Here is a 22,895-nt window from a genome sequence, read left to right on the forward strand (position 1 = left end):
ATTATTACATATTATTTCCCTTATTGTTGTGTTTGATTGATGTTTTTCACGCTTTTTCCTACCTTTCTATTGCGTTGTATACTTGGTTGGAGTTTTTAATGTCTCCACATGCTTTGCAGGTAAATGAGAGACAAAAGGGTAAAAAAGGACCGAAAATAGACCCAAAACTAGTTTGATAAATCAATAATCTTGGGTCAAGTATCGATGCTCCATGAAGGCGGATAACTCATTAACCCAAGACCTAGTCGAGCGGATTACCCATTACCTAATCGAGTGTTCAGATCTTCAGACTTTGTTAATTCCTTGTTTTTGTATGCATTTAGGGATTTTTTTTTCGTTTTGCCATTTTTTTTTTTTTTTTATCTTTTTGTAACCTTGAACAATCTTGTAAGCAAAGCCCCTTGGTGTCACCTATTTTTTCACGGTATTTATTATGACATTTGACATACCCCTTATAATTTTAAAGAGCTGCTTTCTTTGATAACGTTATTTCGTTTGTTTCTTAAATGTCCACTTTTACCGTTTTCTTATTTTGTAATTATAGGGTTGAAGGTCGTTAATTTAATAGGATTTATTTTATAATTGAGTAGTTTTACAAATTTAGATATAATTTATGTTTATTTACCATGTATTGCCTTCGATTGTAAGCTAGATTTTATATGAATTATCTCATGTCCATGACAGATTGTTTAGTAGATCTTTTAGTACATTAACTTAGAGTTTATTTTTTGATTGACTTTAGATTTAATTGTTTGAGTATAAAATACAATAAGTCCTTTTCTAATCGATAATTATTTAATACAGATTGAGGTTTATTGGAATAATTCATAATTCAGAATAATATTCTATAATGATTTTTGTTTTTTTCCTTGTTAATCTCTTACACCCTTTATTATTGATTTATTTGAGTCTCTTTGAAATCTGCACATCATATCTTATTTTTTTTTACCTTGCATCTAAAATTACCAAAAAAAAAATAAAAATTCTTACATAATTCGATTATAAATTGGTATATCTTAGATTGAACAATCATAGATAATTGTCCTCTTAGTGCGTAGCACGTTTAAAAAAACAATTCTAACTTGCATAAGAAATGAATTTGAGCTGAACAACCCCATAAAGTTTTATATGGAATTTCTTCACATCATTTTAATATGCACCCAATTTTAAACTATTAAAATAAATTTTATTTGACAAGTCTAATCAAATATTCTTCCTCCGGCTATTTATTTTACAATAATTGCTATTTCCGTCCATTACAATTATTTTACATCATTTTTATTTTTAGATAATAATTTATCATTTTCTTTTAATTTCATCAACACAATTTATCTTCTCTTTTTATTTATTACCAATATTCATTTTTTTTTCAATAACACTATATTTCTCGCAAAATCAAAAGGACAAAGTAGTCTACTCACCTTAGGAGTCCCATTTAACTTTTCACGGATTTTAAGGAGAGTCAAAAGTAGGACTTTAAGGGTAGAAAATAGGGTGATATTATGGGTTTTTTAATGTAAGGGAAGAAAATTAGTATGGATAATGGAGGGTATAATTGAAAATGGGCATAAAAGTCAAAAATCCATACCAAAATTAAAAAAGGAATAATTAAGGTGACTTGACCATAAAAAAAAATGGGACACATATTAAAAAGAGGAGTATTTATTACATGGGCAACAAATGAATACGAAACACAGTTATAAACAGCTCACCCGATCCCCTCCAAACAATACAACACTCCACCCCTTTTTATATTTATTATCAAAATTCCGATGTTACCAAGAACAACACTCATGAATACCAATTTTTAACACCAATCTCCATTTTCGCTCTATTCCATCTTTCTCTGTAATGGGTTTTGTCAATTCTCTAATTTTGATCATTCATTTCTTTCCCAGCTAATTGACATTTCTCCATTTTTATCTGTTTTTTGTTCTTTCTTATTCAATTATAGTCTGCGTTTTCATTTTCTTTTACTGATACACCAACAATGGCGAGTGCATATGCTGCCTTTTTCTCGCCTTCTTTACCTTCTACTCTCAAGAATAGGATTTCTCCTTCTATAGCTTTTAATGGATCTGGGTCTCGTTCCCATCCGGGTTTTAGCAATTGGGTTTTTTGCTCCTCCAATGAAGGTGCTGATAAATATGCTGTTCCTACTGCTGTTGAATCAAGAGTTTCTAGGTATTTCTATTCTTTATTAATTTGTATGTTTCATTCATTTGAGTGCACATTGGTTATGTTACTTATGTACATTTCTCAATGTGATTTTGAGGCAGGATCTTAAGTACTGTTTATTGCAATATGAGATGTTTGAACAATGATTATCTGATATATATTTTGGCTAGTAAATAGATTGTAGACGTATTTTTTAATTCTTTGCAACTTCTATTGTATTTCGATGCTATGGACGATTATTTGTAGGCTAGTAAATAGAGGTTGCAAGCTAGTTGGTTGTGGTTCGAGTGTACCGAAATTGGTGATCTCCAATGATGACCTTTCTAAAATGGTAGAAACTTCAGATGAATGGATATCTACTCGCACTGGGATTCGCAAAAGGCGTGTACTTTCAGGTTAGATTATCCTTGTATATAAATTTGAAAAAATTACCGTGAATAATACAACCTTTCGTTAATTTCCCTATAATAATACCAACTTTTGATTAACCATGAATAATACCAACTTAGGAAGTTTTTTCATAGTATAATACCAACTTTAGTTTATTAACTAATTTACCAAATTTTTTTATCGTATATTCTCCTATAGTTTTAGTTTGATTTTTAACATGTTAGGTATATTATAGGAAAACACCCCATAAGTTGGTATTATTCATGGTTAATCAAAATTTAGTATTATTGTAAGAAAATAAGCTAAATGTTGTATTATTTTTGGTAGTTTTTCCTATAAATTTTTTAGAAAGTTGTAGATTTATTGTATGTTGTTAATCCATGACAACTTTTAAAGCTTAAAAAGATCTTCATAAGCCTGTGTTGTGTATTTAGTGTTCAGGTGGACTTCCATGGTTTGTCTATCGATATTTACTTGCTTTGTTTTAGTGCATCAATTCACTATGTGTCAGAAAGGTCTTGGGTTTGAGTTATGAAGTAGCTTCTTGTAGAATTGTAGGGTTATGTTTGCCTACATTACACCTCTTTAGTGATAACCTTCCCCGCGCTTTGTGCACCAAGCTTTCTATTTCGTGTATGCATGATTTGAATGTTATAGTTGTGCTTGAACCTAAATATATAGCCAGATTTTGCATTGGTTTAAGCATTTTTAACACTGGATATGCTTTAAGTCAAACCTACTTTTAGCCATGGATTATGGTTCTCAGTCTACACCTCCTATAGAGTTGTTTGCCTTGTGTGAACATCATTCTGAATTTTGAGATTTGTTGCTTTATTACAGGTGAAGATAGTTTGATAGGCTTAGCTACTGATGCCGCAAGGAATGCTTTGGAGATGGCCAACATTCAACCTGATGATGTTGACCTTGTTTTGATGTGCACTTCTACTGGGGAGGACCTCTTCGGTAGTGCTCCTCAGGTATCTTTTCGTACTTTTGAATTAATTCTTATGGCTTCTTAAAGTTCCCCAACCATCACCCCCACCCGCCTCCACACTCACTCGTATGAGGCTAGAACCTTTGGTATGAGACAATTTATAAGGTGGAATCATGATTCCAATACCACAATAACAACTATGCTAAAGTCTTAATTGTAAAAGATTAGGGTCTGCTCGACGGCTACATGAACCAATATATCAGTTCCAATAGTCGTCCACACAGATTTTTCTTCTCCGTTCATTGTGATTTCTGCCATCTCAATTTGTAAGTCTAGATCTTTCATATCTTTTTCCGCTCCAGTCCTCTAAGTTATCTTTAATCTTTCTCACCCTCTTTTTAACTCTCCCCAGCTCTGGCTTTTTATCTTCCTAACCGGTTTGCTAATATCCCATCTTTGCACATGCGCAAAACCATCTTAATTGATTTTCTTTCTTTTTTTCCTTAATATTTGCAACTCTTAAACCCTTTCATATATCTTTCTTTTGAATTCTATCCCTTAAGGTAAGCCCACTCATCCATCAAAACATTTGCATTTCCGCTACATCCATTTTTCTACTATATCTTTTTCTAAAAGCCCAACATTTTGATCCATATAATAGCGGTGGTTAAAGGTGTTAAAATAAGACCCCATGACCCAAAATTTACCCGACCTTGTAAGTAAACCTTATTTGACCAAACTTCAAAAACGATTTACAGTGATGTAAAAAATAATATGGACGCAAAACCCAATTTCAAATTGACTCGAAATACGTAACCTGAACTTGAACCGATGATCTGAATGAACACCTCTAGCGGTGGTCTAATGGTCTCGATAAAAATGTGCCCTATTTAACGGCACACTAATCTATAGTGCACGGCATCACCATTGTCGCGATCATATTCTAAGTTTTTTGAGTTTACCGCGATCGAAACATAGGCCGCACGTATTGGCCGCAAAATCCGTTTCTCGACCGTTACCAAAATCGTATTTTGCACTATTACCAAATCACATAATATTCCAGTAGCCACTCTCTATTTTTTTCACCCACACTTAATTCTATGGGTCACATTTAGTTGGATGCCTCAATTACTTTGAAATATGTACTCAAGGTATTTAAAGCATACACTTGGAGCGATTTCTTTCTCTTCTAGCTTTATAGTACCTCTCGTTATCTCATTTGTGCTATAGTTGCACTCCATGTACTCATTGTTGCTCCAACTTAATTTGATATCTCTTGACTTCAACTCTTGCTTCCATCGTTTTAAATTAGCATTTACCCCCTCTTTAGTCTCATGTACCAAAACAATGTCATTAGCAAACAACATGATGTGGACATGTCTCCTTATAGATCAAGTTATCTCATTTAGGACCGCATAAGAAAGAAAAGGGCTTAGGGCCAAGCCTTAATAAAAGCCAATTGCGATTGGAAAATCCTCTGTTTCCCCTCTTTGTGTCCTAACATACGTCTTTTCTTCTCGATACCTATCTTGCTCTATGTTAATGTATTTCTTAGGAATATCCTTTGTCATTGCCCATAAAGTACATCCCGTGGCACGTTGCGGTATGCTTTTACCAAGTCAATAAAACCATGTGCAAAATCTTTTTCTAGCTCCATAGTACTCTATCATTTGTTTCATAAGATGAATTGCCTCCGTTGTAGATCTAATGTCTCGAAATTTTTCACAAGGAACAAAATCTATTAAGTTATATATTTTTGTTAATATTTGTGTATCTTGCTTTTAAAAATAGCCTCCATATGTGTGTGTCTCTATTGATAAGGAGGATGTGCATGTGCATGTCTTATTATGTGTGAGGCATAAACCTTACAGAATCACCTTTGGTAATTTAATATTGGTCATTGTTTCTAGAGGCTTCATAGGTTTATTATATTGAAAAGGTATTTGGCTGGAATTTGGAGGCATGAACAAGTTAATTTTAGATGAAGAAAGCTTAGAATATAAAGCAAGTATTGTTGAAATTCAATTAAGACAAAAATCAACCAACTAGAATTGTACCTCATGCTTGTTGCATTTATGATCTAATTCTAATCATAAAACAAGTTTTTATTTTCGTTGTAGCCACAATACTCATCTTAATGTTTTTACTTAATTCAACAACAAACCAAAACTAGAAATAAGTGACCTTTGTAAATTTTGAGTAGCGGAAAATAGTTGAGATGAATGCTTGGAAAGGTGAACCGTATCAACCTTTTAAAGCATAAATTTTTGTTACAAAGTTCGTGCTGAAAACGAGCACAAGATTTAGGTATGTAGTATTGCTTCATATAAAACAAAGTGATCGAAAATTGGTGTCTAAACACTTTTAATTTGTAAAAAAACTCATAAAATTCTTAGCGTTGCTTGTTACACATAACACTTTAACCCATAAAGGGTTGATTTGAAATTGGAATCTTTCCTAATCATAGGCAAAATTTTAGCTTTTGTCGCGACCGCTCTAATAGTCGTGAAACAGCTTTTAAGGTCGTTAAGAATGTATTCACAACTATTTCCAGCTTTGTTGTGGTCGCAATGCGATGATGACGGTGTTTTGCACATTGCTCCCAATCTCAAATTGAATCGAAAAATAAGACTTTTTTTTCAATAGTCAACAATTAATTTCAACTTCTCGCTAAAAGCTTAATCAACTGAATAACCTCTATCTTAACATGGACTTTCAAATAATACATTCATCCACTAAAGACTGCCTATATACACTTAGAAACATAAAAAGCACAAAGCTTTAAGATTTAATATAACTAAATATACTCGAAAAACACAACACTAATTATATTTAATTTAAAACTACAATAAAGAAAGGAATCTCTTCAAAAAAAAAAAAAACATAAAGAAAGAAAGATCTTAATTGGAAAAGCTTCCCTTATTGCACTAGGACAAAGATAAGAATATCTAACTAGCTTAGAACTAAATAAGTTACGAACTTGCACATGTCCATGTCGGTGCCCATGGATATGTACTTGTATATAATGTATTGCCTCATAGTCACAATGAAACCTATTATATTTTCTTCATCTTAGTTAGAATTATTGAAGATGTCTCTTATAATATGCCATTTTCTCATCATGTGATCATTCGTATTTATAGCTGTTTTCCAACCAAATGCCCATAATGCTTTTTTGGAGGCATGTCTTCAAATATCACAATTTAACATACAAATCACTAATTTGATTGATATTGCTAGACAATGTGATTAACAATGCTTTAAGTGCAACAACTTTCACATAAGTGCAACTTGCAAGAGGTCTAAGTCCGACATAGTGGATATTGGTGGTACGTTCAATGTTTAGGTAAAGTTTACTAAAAAATAAAGAATCGAGTGAGTTCATGTGTGTACAACAGAAGGAAAGAGAGAAACATTACAAGTTTGTGGAGGATGATGAATCGATGCCTAGATTGTCTTAGCATTCAGACACTTTGAAGACAACATGGAAACGTGTAGAATGGATGAGCTATCCTTGTTAGATTAGAATCATAAGTTTATGTTCTAATTAGCTTAAGCTTAGGATTTTAATTTGATTAGGCTTAGTTTTTAAATTAGATTAAACTTAGTATCCTCTACTTAAGCTAGTGTTATGATTGCTATGTAATTAGGAATTGAGAATTATGTTCTATTCTAGTTAGAATTTGTATTAGATTAAACCTACGGATATTTTGAGATGGAATATTCAGAGGGGTTACTTCAAAACCTTGTTCTTTTTGTGAGGGAAGCTAGTACTTGCTAAAATGATAGATTTTAGTGTGGGTGAAGCATTGAGAGATATTGTCCAATTGATAAGGTGTTGGGCAGTCCCACAAGGTCAGTTATAGAGTGACTTTAGAGTACAAGGAGTGAACTTATACAATAATCCACTTAGCTATATCGTCTTGTGTGTAAACATTTGCTCTTAATTGTGTGCACCATGAATGAGATTGTGGATTGTTTGGAGGCAAAATATGAGTATGTAATGGACAATCCTTGGATCGGTTTAAATTTTGATAAAATCCTTGGCAAAAACATCTACTTGAATATTGTTTGTATGAAGTTTGAGTTGTTATCAAGTGTTTGTTTGGACTTCAGTGTACACGACAGGACATGAATATTGAAAGGGAGTACGAGTCACTCATGCTGTTTAGATTGAAACTGTTTGAGTGTCGGTTAATGAACACTGATTGTAGAAGTTGAGCACGAGTTTATGGAAATTGAAGAGGTAGAAATATCTCCAAAAATGTTTAGTTCAGAATCTACTTAGTTCAGAGCAATTTTCACAGAGATTTGAGATGGAATCTACTTAGTTCAGAATCCTTATTCTTTTGGTGAGTGCAACGTTGAGACTTTGAGAGATATTATTCAATTGCTTAGGTGTTAAAGTCCGCCAAGGTTAAGATTGACTTAGATTACATGGAGTAAACCTATACAATAGTTCTCAATCCTCAAACAACAATACCTTTCATATTCACACGAATCCTAGTCCAGTAATTCTAGTGATAAGTGTGGCTACCGTTCGATGATGCCAGGATGATCAAAAATGCATTCACTTAATCCATCACCCTAAACAATTTGCAAATTCACCAACAAAGCATATCCAAACTCACTGCTGCTATGTCAATTATTTTCGGTCAAACAAGTTAACAATAACCCAGATGAAAACTACTGCTCCATGTTCTATTATGAGCCAAGAACAAACGAACTTCTTAACAAATGGACCTTGTTTTTGTCAGTTTAACAAACAAATTTTCCACTTCGGAAATTCAAAACCCAGATTCGCTCTGAATCTAGACCAAATACCTCACATTAGGCATAAATGAAAGCAAACAGAGGAAAAACAGTCGTATCACGTGTTCATCATGAAACAAATTATCATCCTTTCCATCCTAATTTATTCCTAATTTATTCAAGACAAATTTAATAATGTGAAATGAATAACTTGAGAGCTTATCCACAAAAAATCTCTACCCAAGTCGATGCGAAATACTTTTGAAACGCTCAAACATGCACACATTCGCTCTCTCCTGCATCTTTGGTCTAAATTTGCCACTTGGCTTCTTCAAAGAAATCATGATCCTGCTCGGCTAGTGAAAAGCGTGAAATCATCTTGTGAATGTCATGCTTAACAAGAGCATGAGAATAGATATGGATTCATTTACTTTGTATAACACCAAGTGATAGGAAATTGGCTTTCTAAACATTTATATTTCATATAAAACCATTTAAAATGCTTAGCTTTTCTTATCATCAATAACACCTAATTCCTAACTCACAAAGGTTTGATTTGAATTGGAAGCTCTCCTAATCTCGTAACGGGTTGAAAAAGGAATCTTTCTCACTTTTTAACTAGGAATATCAGCTTCTGGTTAAAACCTACTAAACCCGATAATATCAATCTTAATCTGTATCTTGGAATTTACATTTATCATCTACTAATACCAGAAACTACCTAAAACAATTCTATTACAATCAGAATTAAAAAACAAAGAAAAAAGGTAGAACAGCACAAACCAAGAGAAATCCCTTTAGAAAAAGTTTCCCTTGCTACACTGGGCCAACGACATAAAATCCTACTTAGCTTACAACAACAATGCCCACAACAATGTCAATAGCTTTAATCCTACTCATATGGGTTTAAGTATTAATTACATTAACCAAAGCAAATCAACGTGGAAAATCGTTGCCAACAAAGATATCACTTTATTTCGCCTTATCTAAATTCAACTATAGAGAAAATCAAATTTAATAATCATCTACATATACCTCCTAATTTATTCATTTTTATCTATTGTATGTGCCCTAACTAGCTTAGAGCTAACTAAATTACATGCACCCGTGTATGCGCCCATGCACATGTTTGTGCATCTCATGCATATTAACATTCTCAATTGGTTCATATACCAGTAGTAGTGGTATCAACAAAAGTTTTAACTCTTTCAAAAAACAAAAAACCAGGTTTAACTCGTGAATCCGTAGAGTTCAGACATTTCCTTTTTCTTCTATGGCTTGTGCATCCTCTTCAATCATTGAACTATTCTATAATCAGGTTCAAAGAGCTCTAGGATGTAGCCGAAATCCTTTGGCTTATGATATTACTGCAGCTTGCAGTGGATTTATGCTGGGTTTGGTGTCTGCTGCTTGTCACGTAAGGGGTAGTGACTTTGATTTCTTTACTCAAGTAAAATTTCATTATCCCTTACTGTTACAAAAGATAATAATCTTCTCTAATTGCAGGTGGTGGGTTTAATAATGTACTAGTTATAGGTGCAGATGCTCTATCTCGTTTTATAGATTGGACGGATAGAGGGACTTGCATTCTTTTTGGTGATGCTGCTGGTGCTGTTGTTTTGCAGGTACGTTATCAATTCTTTTGCATCTTCTCCGTACTTTCCTTGATTATATTTTTGTCTTTTAGATGGATTTTTTGCGAGATGGCTGTAATATTATTTTCGTTGACACTTAATAAAAGGAAAAGGCGATGAGTTTATTGTTGAGTTAAATCAAGGCATTTTCTGAATGTACTGAACAGATTGGCATCTACTGTTGCACTGACTCTTGACTTGAACTATTTTTTACGTATGATTTAAAATATTTTAATCGACAATGATCTTGAACTCTTTTACGCAACTGCACTTGTGAAAATTAAACTGTACATATTCACATGCAAAAGAACTCATCCTTTTCGTCTTCTAGTTTAAGTAAATGTTGTATATCAACTTCGAGCTAATTTCTATGTCTATTCTCCTCTTGTTCATGGTTTGTGTTTCAACGTTTACAAAGAAGTTCTTCACATGCTCAAAATTCCATTTTGGTAATTAATTCTGATCAGGCCTGTGACGGTGAGGATGACGGGCTGTTTGCGTTTGACTTCCATAGCGACGGTGAGGGTGCAAGGTATGTATTTGAATGTCATTGGACTGGATTTGATCTTGGAGTCTTTGAGTAATGGCCTCTGGTTGCCTAGACATATTAAATGCTTAGACCGTTTAAAAATGTTTGATAAGCAGTGGTGGTGCCATAATTTTTTTCCTATGGGTTCAGAATCTACTAAATCAAGAGTCTAAAATTTCAATTTTCCTAGCACAAATAACAAATTGATTTGCAATTTAATAATAAAATGAATTGTAAAGTACTACATTCACACTTTAAAATAAAATTTATAAGTGCAAATACCCATAATCTGACAAAAATAAATTATATCTCAATTGAAAGTTCAAAACTCAATTTAAATCTCACATTGCAATTGTTCAAATCATATTAACTTAATTAATTATACATATCAAGTAATTGCTAATTAAACAATTTAGAGTAGTTTAAAACTTCAAAGAATTTTTTTAACCTTACAAATTTCTAGTTTTTCACAACTAAGAGAAAGGGGAAGTCAGTAGTGGATAGGAAAAGAAAGGAGAAAAAATGGAAAAAAATTAAGGATAAAACAGAGGAAAAGCGATTAAAAAGACAAAAAAATAAATAATAAATAAATAAATAAAGGGAGGTAAAAACAAGCATGTGAGGAAATGATCCTTGGACCAATGGTAAGAAATACCAAGTCTTTTACCACTCCGCTGCAAAATGCAATTAGTATTGTTATTCTTTTTTTCAATACTGTAAAATTTTTTTTTGGAATTGAGTATGGGCTGAGCTGAGCCCATTGAACCATACTAAATTCGCCCCTGGATAAAATTCATTATATTTGTGAAAACATCTATCAAATGTGGAAAATATGCTGAAATTAATGGCTAGTGATTGGTTTTAACATTAGACCTATAGTAAGAAGTAAGATTGAGTGCAATGGAGATTAGGAATGTTCCACTAGTGATCAAGTACAAGGGTCTGTGATCAATTTTTTTCTTAGTGTCGGTTGGGATGATGTTGCTATGATATCTCGTGGAGAGAATAGCTTGGTTTGGAATTTGGATATAGTTGAGCCTGTGAAACATCGTCCGAGCCTCTCGACAACAGGATCTATACTGAGCTGTCGTGATTGGGACTGTATTTGATGGCTCTGCCAGTCATAATTTTTGAGTACTTGTACATGCAGGCATTTGAATGCATCTCTGCGGCATGATGAAACGGATGCAGCAATGGGTGGAAATGGTGCTGTGAATGGTTTCCCTCCAAGGCCCACCTCTTATTCACGTATTAGCATGAATGGAAAAGAGGTATTTCGGTTTGCCGTCCGATGTGTACCCCAGTCAATTGAGACCGCACTTCAAAAGGCAGGTCTCAGTGGTTTCGATATTGATTGGTTACTATTACATCAGGTATTTGCAAAGATTCACCAATAATATCTTTGGACTTTGTTCTTTCATGCTTCTCCGAAGAAACAGTTTATCTGACCTTGAGAACTTCTCTTAACTTTTTTGAACGTATCATGCAAAGTGGATAACCCTTGTCTCATAGACAAAGCCACATGGGGAGGTCGGGGGAGGCCCGGCCCCCCTTGCTGAAAATGTGATCCTTTGTAATATGATATATAGTTTAAAGAGTGTATAAATATATCAAAAATTACTATAGGTCAATGGTTGGAGTAACACATTTGAAGTCTAAGGTTAAGGGATCAAACTTTAAGTAAAACTTCTATTTTTTTATAGACTAATAAATTTATATTATAATGTTATTACTCTTTATCTTTCATAATTTTACATTCATCCTTTTTAATTTGTGTTTTTATTTTTGCTATATCTTAATTTTAATAGTGTTTTTTTTGGGGACTTACTAGGCAAATATATGGAGTCAAAAATACTTAGTTTTTCCAAAAAGGATAATTATAGGGAAACTTCAACTCCATTTGTTAAATATAATTTTTGCAATGATTCAATTCATTTCAGTATATATGATTTTAAAATTTTCATAGCTTAACTAGATTTATTAGAGGTGTTCATTCGGGTCATCAGGTTGATTTTGGGTTAGGTGTTCGAGTTTGTTTAAATCGAATTTTGTGTTCATATTGTTTTTACATAATTGTAAATCATTTTTGAAGTCGAGTCAAATCTGATTCGGCTACAATGTCAGGTAAATTTCGGGTCATCTGATCTGTTATGAACACCTCTAGTTTTTATATGGCAAATAATTTGCTAGTATATCGATAATTTGGCCTCCCAAATTCAAAATCTTGGCTTTGCCTATGCCTTGTCTGTACATATCCTGCAAAGTGAATACCAGCCTCGACTCCTAATTTGATTGCCCTCTTGTCATTTTCCCCCGAACCGCCCTCTTGTTGTGAACTTGTGTTAACTAGTTCAATCAATTTGTTTCCTTTATTTACGACTCCATTGGTGTGAAACAATGAATGTTGAACAATTCTTTATTTACCATACATTTTGATGCCCAAAAACTGCAAGTGCAGGCAAACCAGAGGATAATCGATGCTGTTGCAACACGTCTAGAGGTTCCTTCAGATCGCGTAATTTCAAATTTGGCAAATTATGGCAACACTAGTGCTGCATCAATCCCCTTGGCATTAGATGAAGCCATTCGAGGGGGAAAAGTGAAACCTGGACATATCATTGCAGCTTCTGGATTTGGTGCTGGTCTTACGTGGGGTTCGGCCATTTTGAGATGGGGTTAAGACGAAAAGATTTCGCTATATATCTAATCATTCAAGCTAAAGGGGGAAGAAGGGATTCGTGGAAATGGTGTTTAAATACCTGCAGTCGGTACTCAAAGAATCCCACTTCCCCCGGTATACATGATTCAATCGCTGCAATTTCTGGTGTGTTATATTTGTATTACCTTTCTTCGACTTCTGTAAACTCTATTTTCTACATTAGCTGAATTTATTCTCACCCAGCAAAATAAAAATTGTTCTTCATAGTTTTTTTTCTTTCCTTTTAATTTATTTTCAGGTGAGATTCTGTTAGACCTTGTATTTTAAACCGATTTGTGTTGTACATTCGTCTTGATAAAATTATTGAACTAGTCTTTTCTGGAAGGCAGTTTTGGTGTAAAAGAACTGTATGTGTCTTCATAGTATAAGATTATTTAACAACTTTATTCAAAAAACAAGCTTCGTTCAAATTTTATTCCCAAAATAAACGTCCGTGCCTTCAAAACCCAAGCTTGGTGTATACTCGACTTACTAACAGCGAAATGAAAGAAATGGTCAAAAATTTTGTCCAGGGTCAAGTCGCTGTTAATAACAGCGACCTAATGTTTGACTGGTCAAACATAATGTCGCTGTTACTAACAGCGACATATCCCTTGACCTGGTTTGACTTTTGTTGATCTTTTTGTATGATTTAAACTAACCGTTGTAAAATTGAAAAATAGTCGTTATGAAGTTGAAAATAGCTGTTGTTATTATGTTTTATAAATAACTTCATCATCTCCCTACTTCATTGTATCCAAAAATTTTATTGAATTTTCGAGAGCATTTTCCCTATTTGAATGATTATCTGTTTGTTTTTGATTAAATTCCTACTGCATTCTTGGCGGAATGATTCATCGCCGAAAACTCTGAGTACTTAACATCATTTCATTCATAATAAACGTGTGATAATACGATAAAAATATATACATCTACATATATATTACAAATTATACACAAGTCCAAATGTTACAAATATTGAATATGTACAAATGTTCAATATATACAAAATGTCACTAATGTTCAATATATACAAACAGTATACTAATGCTAATCCGTGCGTCAATGGCCCACGGAGCAGAGTCGGGATGCCTGGTGTATATGGTCTCCACGTCGGACACCTAAACGCAAAGATTATATTAGCATAAAGTTAAAGTATAAAGGCATATACATTCAAAATACTAAGTTCACTAACCTGGACATCCCATAGTAAACTGCTCTAATGATCCGCCTGTATTGTCAGTACACTAGGGTCTCGAGGGCCTGGAGCTGCTGCATCCATCTTTACTGCAATTCAACAATAACTAAGTTGTAGTTATGATTATACGTAAAAATACTTAAGAAATACTCAAATTGTTTACTTGTGTTATTTATTTGTTTCATAGTCTTTATGTTTATATACTCAAATACAAATACTGTTTACCTTGGCGTGCAAGTTCTAGTTTTTTGACCTTCACTACCACACCATCGACAAGCGTTGCTTCTCCTTGATCCTTCGTCCATCTCGTTGGTGATCCTCCTTTACTTAGGTATTCCTAGTCCACGAATGTGATCTGGATCGTGTATCACCTCAACACCGGTGTATTGAGGCCATGACCTCTTATCAATCAACAACATGAATATAGATTTATATGTATTTACATAGCTCTGGGTAGTGTAGCAAGAGTCCACAAAACGCTCATACAATAAGTATCTTTAAATACATACTGCAAGAACATGAGAACAAGGTAAGTGATATATGGAGGGTTTGTTACAAGTGCATTTCATTTCTCTCAAATCCACAATTTGTATTTTACCACCCTTAGCGGATCCTCTATTACCACGTCCAGTCTTAACTTGAAAAAGGCCTCGTCTGTAGTCAAATGCGACGATCTCATGGAAGTTTGCCTTCTCAGTGTTACGGGTAATAAATCTTGTGGCGTGTGAAGTGTACTTACTTCCCCCAATTAGCCATGCATTTGCATTCTCGCGTCTTTTAACAAAATAAACATTAACACGGTAGAAGGTGAACTCCACAAGAGTAGTTATAGCCTTATAGGCAAGAAATGTACATCCTTCATCACGTTATTGAATACTTCGGCTAAGTTGGTATTAGTAACACCATACCTATACCCTCCATCATGACATATTGACCATTTACACATATCACCAACTTGATCAATCCAAAAAAGAGCTTCTGATTAGCAACACCAATAATCTTCAATCACTCGATGATCTTATGTGGTTGTCTTTGCTCTGCAGTCCTTCCATACATCTTCATCAGCTTCACATTACCCATTTGACGGTTGAAGTTACTTAACAAATGTCACAAACAAAACCTATGATGGGCATTCAGAGGTTGCCATTCCGGCTCCTCCATGGTTGTTAGAATGCCCACATGTCTATCTGATTAAAAGCCCAGAACACACGTTGAAAAGTTCTAATACTAGGACGGACGTATACACCAACATCATTATCTTCCTTAAAGAACCACTCAACTACAGTCCTGGGGTTAGAAACTTGCATTGCTTTTAAGAAGCGTGGAAGAAGAGGATAAGAATCTTCCCATGTCCCATAGATGGAGAGAAGGGCTTGCTGTTTAGCACACCATGCCCGCTTATAGGTCACTTCGACACCAAATTGGTCTTTCACCATTTGTCGCACCACAGAGACCTTAATTGATGGGTCTTCAGCAACACAATTTTTAATAAGATTATTAATCACAGAAGATGTCAAATGAATATGTCTAGCTGACACATTTTCAGTACTTAATACACAACCCCCATGCTTCCCTTTATATGTAACAATCTCCCATACAGGTGAATAGGAGCTCAACGTAGCCCTAAACTTCCAAGCACACCATTTCTTACACTTCAACGTGAGCACGGTTTGATTTGAAGTTTCAGTTCGGTACTCAACGTTCCTACGAATATGATACAATCTAATAGTATCCAACAACGCATCCTTGTTATCAAACATCATACCCTTTTGAAACTCTTCTTCTTTGGTGTAGGTTGTATCACAAGCCCAAGACCTCCAAGAGTTGTCCTCAACGTGTTCATCTAGAGGGGGAACTAGTGCATAAGGTGTAGGAGCAATGATTGTTAGAATGTTGCCTAAGCTCATGTCATTAGCTACAGCCTCCTCGTCAACACCCACATCGTCTTCAGAAGGGGCTTCAACGAATTCATTACTCTCACTATTAACATCACCCCAAGGCTCATTTGTATCTTCTAAGTTAAAAGTATCATTATTTGAGACTTGAATTTGAAATTGATTGGGTTCATTAGAAGGAGAAGAGAAAGATGGCATAATGGGATTTTGAATTTCTTTGGGTAGGGAAGGGCGTATGAGAAGGAGCAGAAGAAGTAACATTCAGGAATGCATTTGTTTCTACAACATTGACATCTTGATTCCCTAGGGGTACCTCTTCTACATATAACTCTAAAGAAGGAATAGAGGTAGACTTTGAATACTCCCACATTGCATCTATAGCCTCCTCATCCTCAACCGGAAGAGCTAACAATTCTCCACTCATATTGTACTTAAAACTTACATTAACAGTACTTCTTGTAGTGTCAATGTCAATCTTAGAGCATATAAGATGTTTAAATTCATTCAAATCCATGTTTGAGTTGCATGCAAACAGTTTACGTCTTCCCCCTACATACTTAACATTGGTACTACTTGATTGAATTGAACCATTGCAAAAACATACAACAGTCACACGAAATGAAGCCATTTCTACAACAATACGTAAAAAACCAACATCACCATCAAGTTCATAAGAAAGCAAGTACATTGTTCAAAATTAGGGTTTGCATTCAAATATTCTCTACATTAAATTTAAACATATTCTACATTAAATTCATGAACAAACAACCACATTATGAAAATCATAGCAAATAACAAGTACATTTGACATATTTATAGAGTTTAAGTATAAACGAATACTTTAAATAACATACTTTTAAACAACAAAAAAAACTAAAAAATTTATAATAAAAAGGTACCTTAATAAGCTGTAGATCACCAAAGAGTAGTAATTTGCAAGTTTATGAACCTGCATTTAATTGAAACTTCATGAACAAATATAAACCCTAAATTTTCGAAAAAAAAAAACAAAAAAGTTATTACTTGAAGTGAATGTAGTAAGATGATGGAACTAATTGGTAGTACAAACTTGAAATTTGATGAGATTAATTGAAGGATTGAAGTTGATTTTAATGGTGGAAAGAAGAAGGAGATTTTCGTAGGTTATTAGGGCTCTCAACGAAGTAAAGTGAAATGAGGAAGAAGGAGCTTCAGCAGAAATTTAGAACGCATGAAGTCGTTGTTAGTAACAGCGACATTGTGTTTGACCAGTCAAACATTAAGTCGCTGTTAGTAACAGCGACTTGACCCTGGACAAAATTTTTGACCATTTCTTTCATTTCGCTGTTAGTAAGTGCGAGTATACACCAAGCCTAGGTTTGGAGGCATGGACGCTTATTTTGGGAATAAAGTTTGAATTAAGCTTGTTTTTTGAATAAAGTTGTTAAATAATCTTAATTTTTTCAAATTTTCCGACGTTCACCAAGTTGGATACACTCAAATAGATGGGTGTAGAAATGATTTCATAGTCCATCCCGGCTTTTCATACAAATAAGCGCGAGAACTGAGCATAACCAGTAGGAAAGAAGAATATTAATATAATATTATATTTTATATTATTGTGATTTGGTTTCCTCAAGTTTAATATTTCGTAATATTTTGTTTTCTTATTTTAGTTGATAATTTGGGAATTTCACGCTTACTTTTGGAAATAAGTTGAAACTTATCTTATTTGGTTCATTTTGTTGATAATTTGTCTTAATCATTTCAAATTTTCTCAAAATTACACCACGTGGTGTACACAAATGAAAATAAAAATCAATGATCGGGGGAGGCTCAGTCATATCACCACCATTTTTCCATCCACCACAAATCCACAATGGGTCTAGAATGATTGCATGGTGATCTCATAGATCATCAACAATATCGACCAAGACCTTGTAGAATATTTTCTTGACTACACTACCTCCGCTCGAGATTTATGGACAAGAATCCACTTCATTCTCGGACCAGTTCAGCTACCTCCGGTTGATGAGACCATTTAGCGTGAGGTCGCGCGGGGGAGAAATATGGTAGAAAAGACATCATCGGGATTTAATCCCTCAAAAAATCAAAAACCAGGAAACACAAACCAAAACCAAGATCTTTAAAAGAAAACTGAAAAATTCTAAACGAAGGTACGGGTACTTTGCTAGGTGTCACTGATTCTACTACCACTACAATTATGCTGAGTTGAAGGCCGAAAATAATGAGAAGAAGGGACTTAATTCTAATGAGAGAAATACAGAAAGAAACAAGAAAAATGAGGGGCAAAAAATACTGGGCAAAAATAGTATCCACCACCGGAGTTCAGACAGTAGTGGCCGAAATTCAAACAGCAAATTTGGAGGAGCCCTTAATAGTAGAGAATTAATTTGGGAAAGCAAATTTCAAATCTCAGAGTAAGTAAGTGGTAATTGAGAAAGAATGTGATGTATTTAGAGCAACAGGAAACATTTCATATACTTGCTTTTGTACACACAAAAGACAAAAGCCAAAAATTCAAAAAGAAAACCTATCCAAATTACTAATTCATGACCCACGCCTCAAATCTCCCTCCCAGATCTTACTAAATATCCCTTCTTATAAAACCCACAAACCCAACGTCCAAGTCTTTGACCCAAATAATAAAATAAGCCAACTTTTTTTATTTCATGACCTTTTATCTAAATCCGAAAATTTGAAAATCAATTATGAAAAATTCGCATAAAAGATTATCAAAATGTCCTTTGTAAAATCAGAAGATCAACTAGCAGATTTTCTATTCAAGGCAATTGGCTCTAAAGCATTTAAGAATATTTTTGGCAAGTTCGGTCTCGATGATCCCAAGACCAAACTTAGGGAGTATAGGAAAGTAGAATATTAGTATAATATTATATTTTATATTTTATATTATTGTGATTTAGTTTCCTTAAGTTTAATATTTCGTAATAGTTTGTTTCCTTATTTTAGTCCTTATATCTTGTATAAATAAAGGTGTTCCTTTCATTGATAATTTAATACAAACCAAGTATTGAAAACCCAAATCAATCTTTATTTTCGCATTATGATTTTCTATATAACCAATTTAGTAGGCCACTGCTTTTCCTCTTGGCTTTCCACGCAAATACACCTGGGAATTGAGCATAACTAATTTTTACTAATTTTGGCGGAAAATTAATTTTATTATTTTGTCAAATAAAGATTTTGTTATTTATGAAGAAATTCAAAACAACAACAAACCAAGAAATTCTTGGCAAAACAAAAATTTATTTACAAATGAGAGGGAGATGGACACCTCAAAACAAAAGGGCGTAATTATGCAAAGCTAAGAACTAACCAAAATAGATCATAACAAAGGGCATCACAAGCTCGATATATTTAGATTAGAATGTAGACAGCTTGACATGCTATCATAGCAAGATCTCTATAGAAAGAAAAGGAATGAAAACAAAGAATACCTCTTCGTAAGAAGATGATCAAGGAAGAAACCAAGTACTGAGGGAAAAACGAAGTGTTAGCTAAACTCGCCCGACCATCCGGGCGAACCAAGTCCATGCAGACTGCTTTATTCTGGAGAAAAATACACCACTTTCTCCATTTGGCTCCCACTTTGACTTTTTTGTCTATTGGGTAAAGCAACCTCTTGCCATATTTTTGTATCCCTTTTGGCCTTCATCCACTTAGGGACTAATCCTTCCTAAATCCTCATACTTGCATGCATTAGATTCAATGTGGTTTGGATTGTCTATAAAGAAAAAAGGACTTGGGGAGCAAGTCAAGGATCTCTTGTACTCCATATTTTTTATTTTTTTAAAGGGAGAACCGGAGAAATAAAATCGTAGAGTGAGAAGTAGTAGTTTAGACTTTTATATCTTAGTTAGTTTAAATCTTTCTCTTGCAATTGAGTTGTAATAATTAATAGTATTAATAGTTATATTGGGTATTGAAGAAATAGAGATGTGTCTATGAAAAATAGGCTTCAAAGATTCAAAAAAGCAAGAAGAAGCTTCTACTAAATGAGAAAGATTCAAAAAAGCAAGAAGCTTATACTAATTGATGTTCTTACATCTTCGTTTGTATCTCTTTTCTCTTCAATTTCTTGTTATTTGTTATTTGATGATTTTAATACTTGAATTTGATGCTATGAGCTATATGTCTTGCTTGTTTTATGTTTAATTCTAGTAGTTGTCATCTTTCTCATTTTCCTAGTTTTTTACTTTTCTCGCTTAAAATAATCATGTTTAAGTGAAACATGTCTATTTACATGAGTAATTTAATTATGAATGAGTAGTTTCGATCCTTTTTAGGACTAGGGGCTTCATGTTCACTTTGTACGCTTGATGGATGGTTAAATGTAGTTGGATCTTAGGCTAGGATTGACTATTCAATGCTAGAGTATGAAGTGCTCTAAGTAGAAAGGATTTCGAGTTTTATTTAGATTGAGACTTACACCTTTCAAACAATTGGCTAGTAGCACATTTCACCCATAACCATGACTAGTGGGGTCTATTCCTAATGTACTAATTACTTAGAGGCTACAAGTCATTAGACCCTCTACTAAACCTTGGAAGGATAGGTAGATGGTGGTCACCCAACATCATAGTTATGCAATTAGTCATTACCCACTATTGTCAAGTGTGCAACACTAAGCTTAAGAGGCTAAGTGCTGATCCTACTTGGTTATCAAACTATCGCACTAAATGTTTAACGACTACCAATCTCTAATCTATCCACTTGTGAACTAGATAACCTAGAATAGTTGAAGTCTTAGTTATGTTATCTTGCTTGTTATCTTCATTATTATTAGTCTTTGATTCACCAACCTTAATCCCCTAGCCTAAATTCCTTGTAGACCTAGATCACTAAGATAGTATTCAAACTATTGATAGCTCCCTATGGACTGAGCTCTAACTTGCCACTTATACTAGCTATGATTAAGAGACTAGGGTAGTATGAATGAGTTTGACCATTGCGACCTAGTAACGATCTAAGAAACACTGATCAATATGGCATCATTGCTAGGGAGCAATGTGTGTTAGTTTGCATTTGATTAGTGATCTTGCTTTTGTTGTATCTATTTTTCTTAAATTGTTAAATTTTTACTGTTAATTTTTGTCTAATGTGCTTGTTTTAAGGTTTCTTTGCAAGAGCATTCATAAACCAATCCACCTTTATTTCATTTCATCATCTAAGTGGACATGACCTTAGCATGGTCAATTCACCCTTATTTGGACAATTTGGTTTAGCCAATCACTACTCAACAAGCCATATAATTCAACGTCCTAGGAATTATACCCAATGCCAAATCCATCTCACTTATGCTCATATTGTGGGGATGTTGCATTCTAAAGGTCAAATAAAAAACATCTTGTAGAACATTTGAAGAAATTCACTTAGAAATATAGCCTTATACCATCATGCCTAGATTGCCTTAACTATGTCAATATGCATCTTATTAGATGCACTTTACACCTAGAGGCAAAAAGAGACTTGAAGAGGAAGTTGTTGATCAACTTGCCCTACCAAGTGAAGTGAGTGCTTTTGTGTAACACCCGAATTTCTTCCCTTCCTTGTTGGAAATTCAGGCGTTACATTTTGGTGGAGGGAAAGAGTGTGAAAAAGGCAAAAGACCTTAGACCTCTTAGTTTATCGATTGTTTTTAGTTGTTTTAGGAGACGTAAATCCTTATGATGCATTGGCCGATCTTGGTGCATCCATTAGTTGGTGTCGTTAACCATTGCTAAGAAACTCCTAGCCAACCTCAAGCCTTCCCTTCTAGAAATAACCCTTTAATTGTAGAGTTTGACGCTCTCTAAGCAGAAAGGATGCCGATTTTTCTTAGAAGGAGACTTACACCTTTCAAACACATAACATTGGCTAGAAGCTCATGATTCTACCCATAAACATGACTAGTGAGGAATTGAGGATTATTCCCAATGTATGGTTTAGAGGCCACGGGTCATTGGACCTTCTAGTTAACCTTAAAAGGATAGGTAAAGGGTGGTCACCCAACAACATAGTTATGCCATCAATCATAACCCACTAGAGACAAGTGCGTAGCGCTAACTTAGAAGCTAAGTGTCGACCCTCTTAGGTTATCAAACTATCCCACTGTATGTGTAACAACAGTCAATTTCTAATCCATCCACTTGTGAAGTGGATTGCCCCAAGTCCTTGTTGTCTTATTTTGTTATCTTCACTATTATTAGTTTTTGATTGTTAAGCTGAACTAAATCCCTTGTAGACCTAACTATTTATAACTTCCTGTGAATCGACTCTTATTTTGCTACTCATACTAGTTGTGAGTAAGAAAACAGGTAGTATAAATGAGTTTGACTCTCGCGAACTAACAACGCCCAAGAATACTGATCATCGGTTAGTTGGTTATTTGGTCGGATCAAGAAGGTCAGGTTTTTTGAAAACCGATAATCATTATTTACATAGAAGACACCCAATATGAAGCTTTTGGGCCTTAACATAACTAATAAAAAAATTATTTTGTTTTAGCTGTTAGGAATTTTGATTCTTTTAGTTTTAGTTGTGTATACTGAAATGAAATAAAAATATTATGGTTTGCAGTCTTTCAAACCACATTTTAATCAAATTATAAAAGAATTAAACCGAATTTATAATTCGATTTGATTTGATATGATTTTTTAATTTTGTCAAAATAGCTTTCCCACTAGA

At 34.1% G+C, this 22,895-nt stretch overlaps 1 protein-coding gene across 1 annotated transcript; it reads left to right on the top strand.

Annotated features, from left to right (window-relative positions):
* Positions 1 to 1,701: 1,701 nt before the first annotated feature.
* LOC130818757 (beta-ketoacyl-[acyl-carrier-protein] synthase III, chloroplastic-like) lies at positions 1,702 to 13,464 on the top strand. Its single transcript, XM_057684954.1, has 8 exons — positions 1,702 to 2,184; positions 2,425 to 2,573; positions 3,409 to 3,545; positions 9,573 to 9,678; positions 9,761 to 9,879; positions 10,356 to 10,420; positions 11,568 to 11,790; positions 12,876 to 13,464. The coding sequence occupies exons 1-8, from the start codon at positions 1,991 to 1,993 to the stop codon at positions 13,095 to 13,097; spliced, it is 1,215 nt and encodes a 404-aa protein (XP_057540937.1). The 5' UTR covers positions 1,702 to 1,990; the 3' UTR covers positions 13,098 to 13,464.
* The last annotated feature ends 9,431 nt before the right edge of the window (positions 13,465 to 22,895 follow it).

Source organism: Amaranthus tricolor, chromosome 7, assembly GCF_026212465.1.
Source record: "Amaranthus tricolor cultivar Red isolate AtriRed21 chromosome 7, ASM2621246v1, whole genome shotgun sequence".
Taxonomy (NCBI): Eukaryota; Viridiplantae; Streptophyta; class Magnoliopsida; order Caryophyllales; family Amaranthaceae; genus Amaranthus; species Amaranthus tricolor.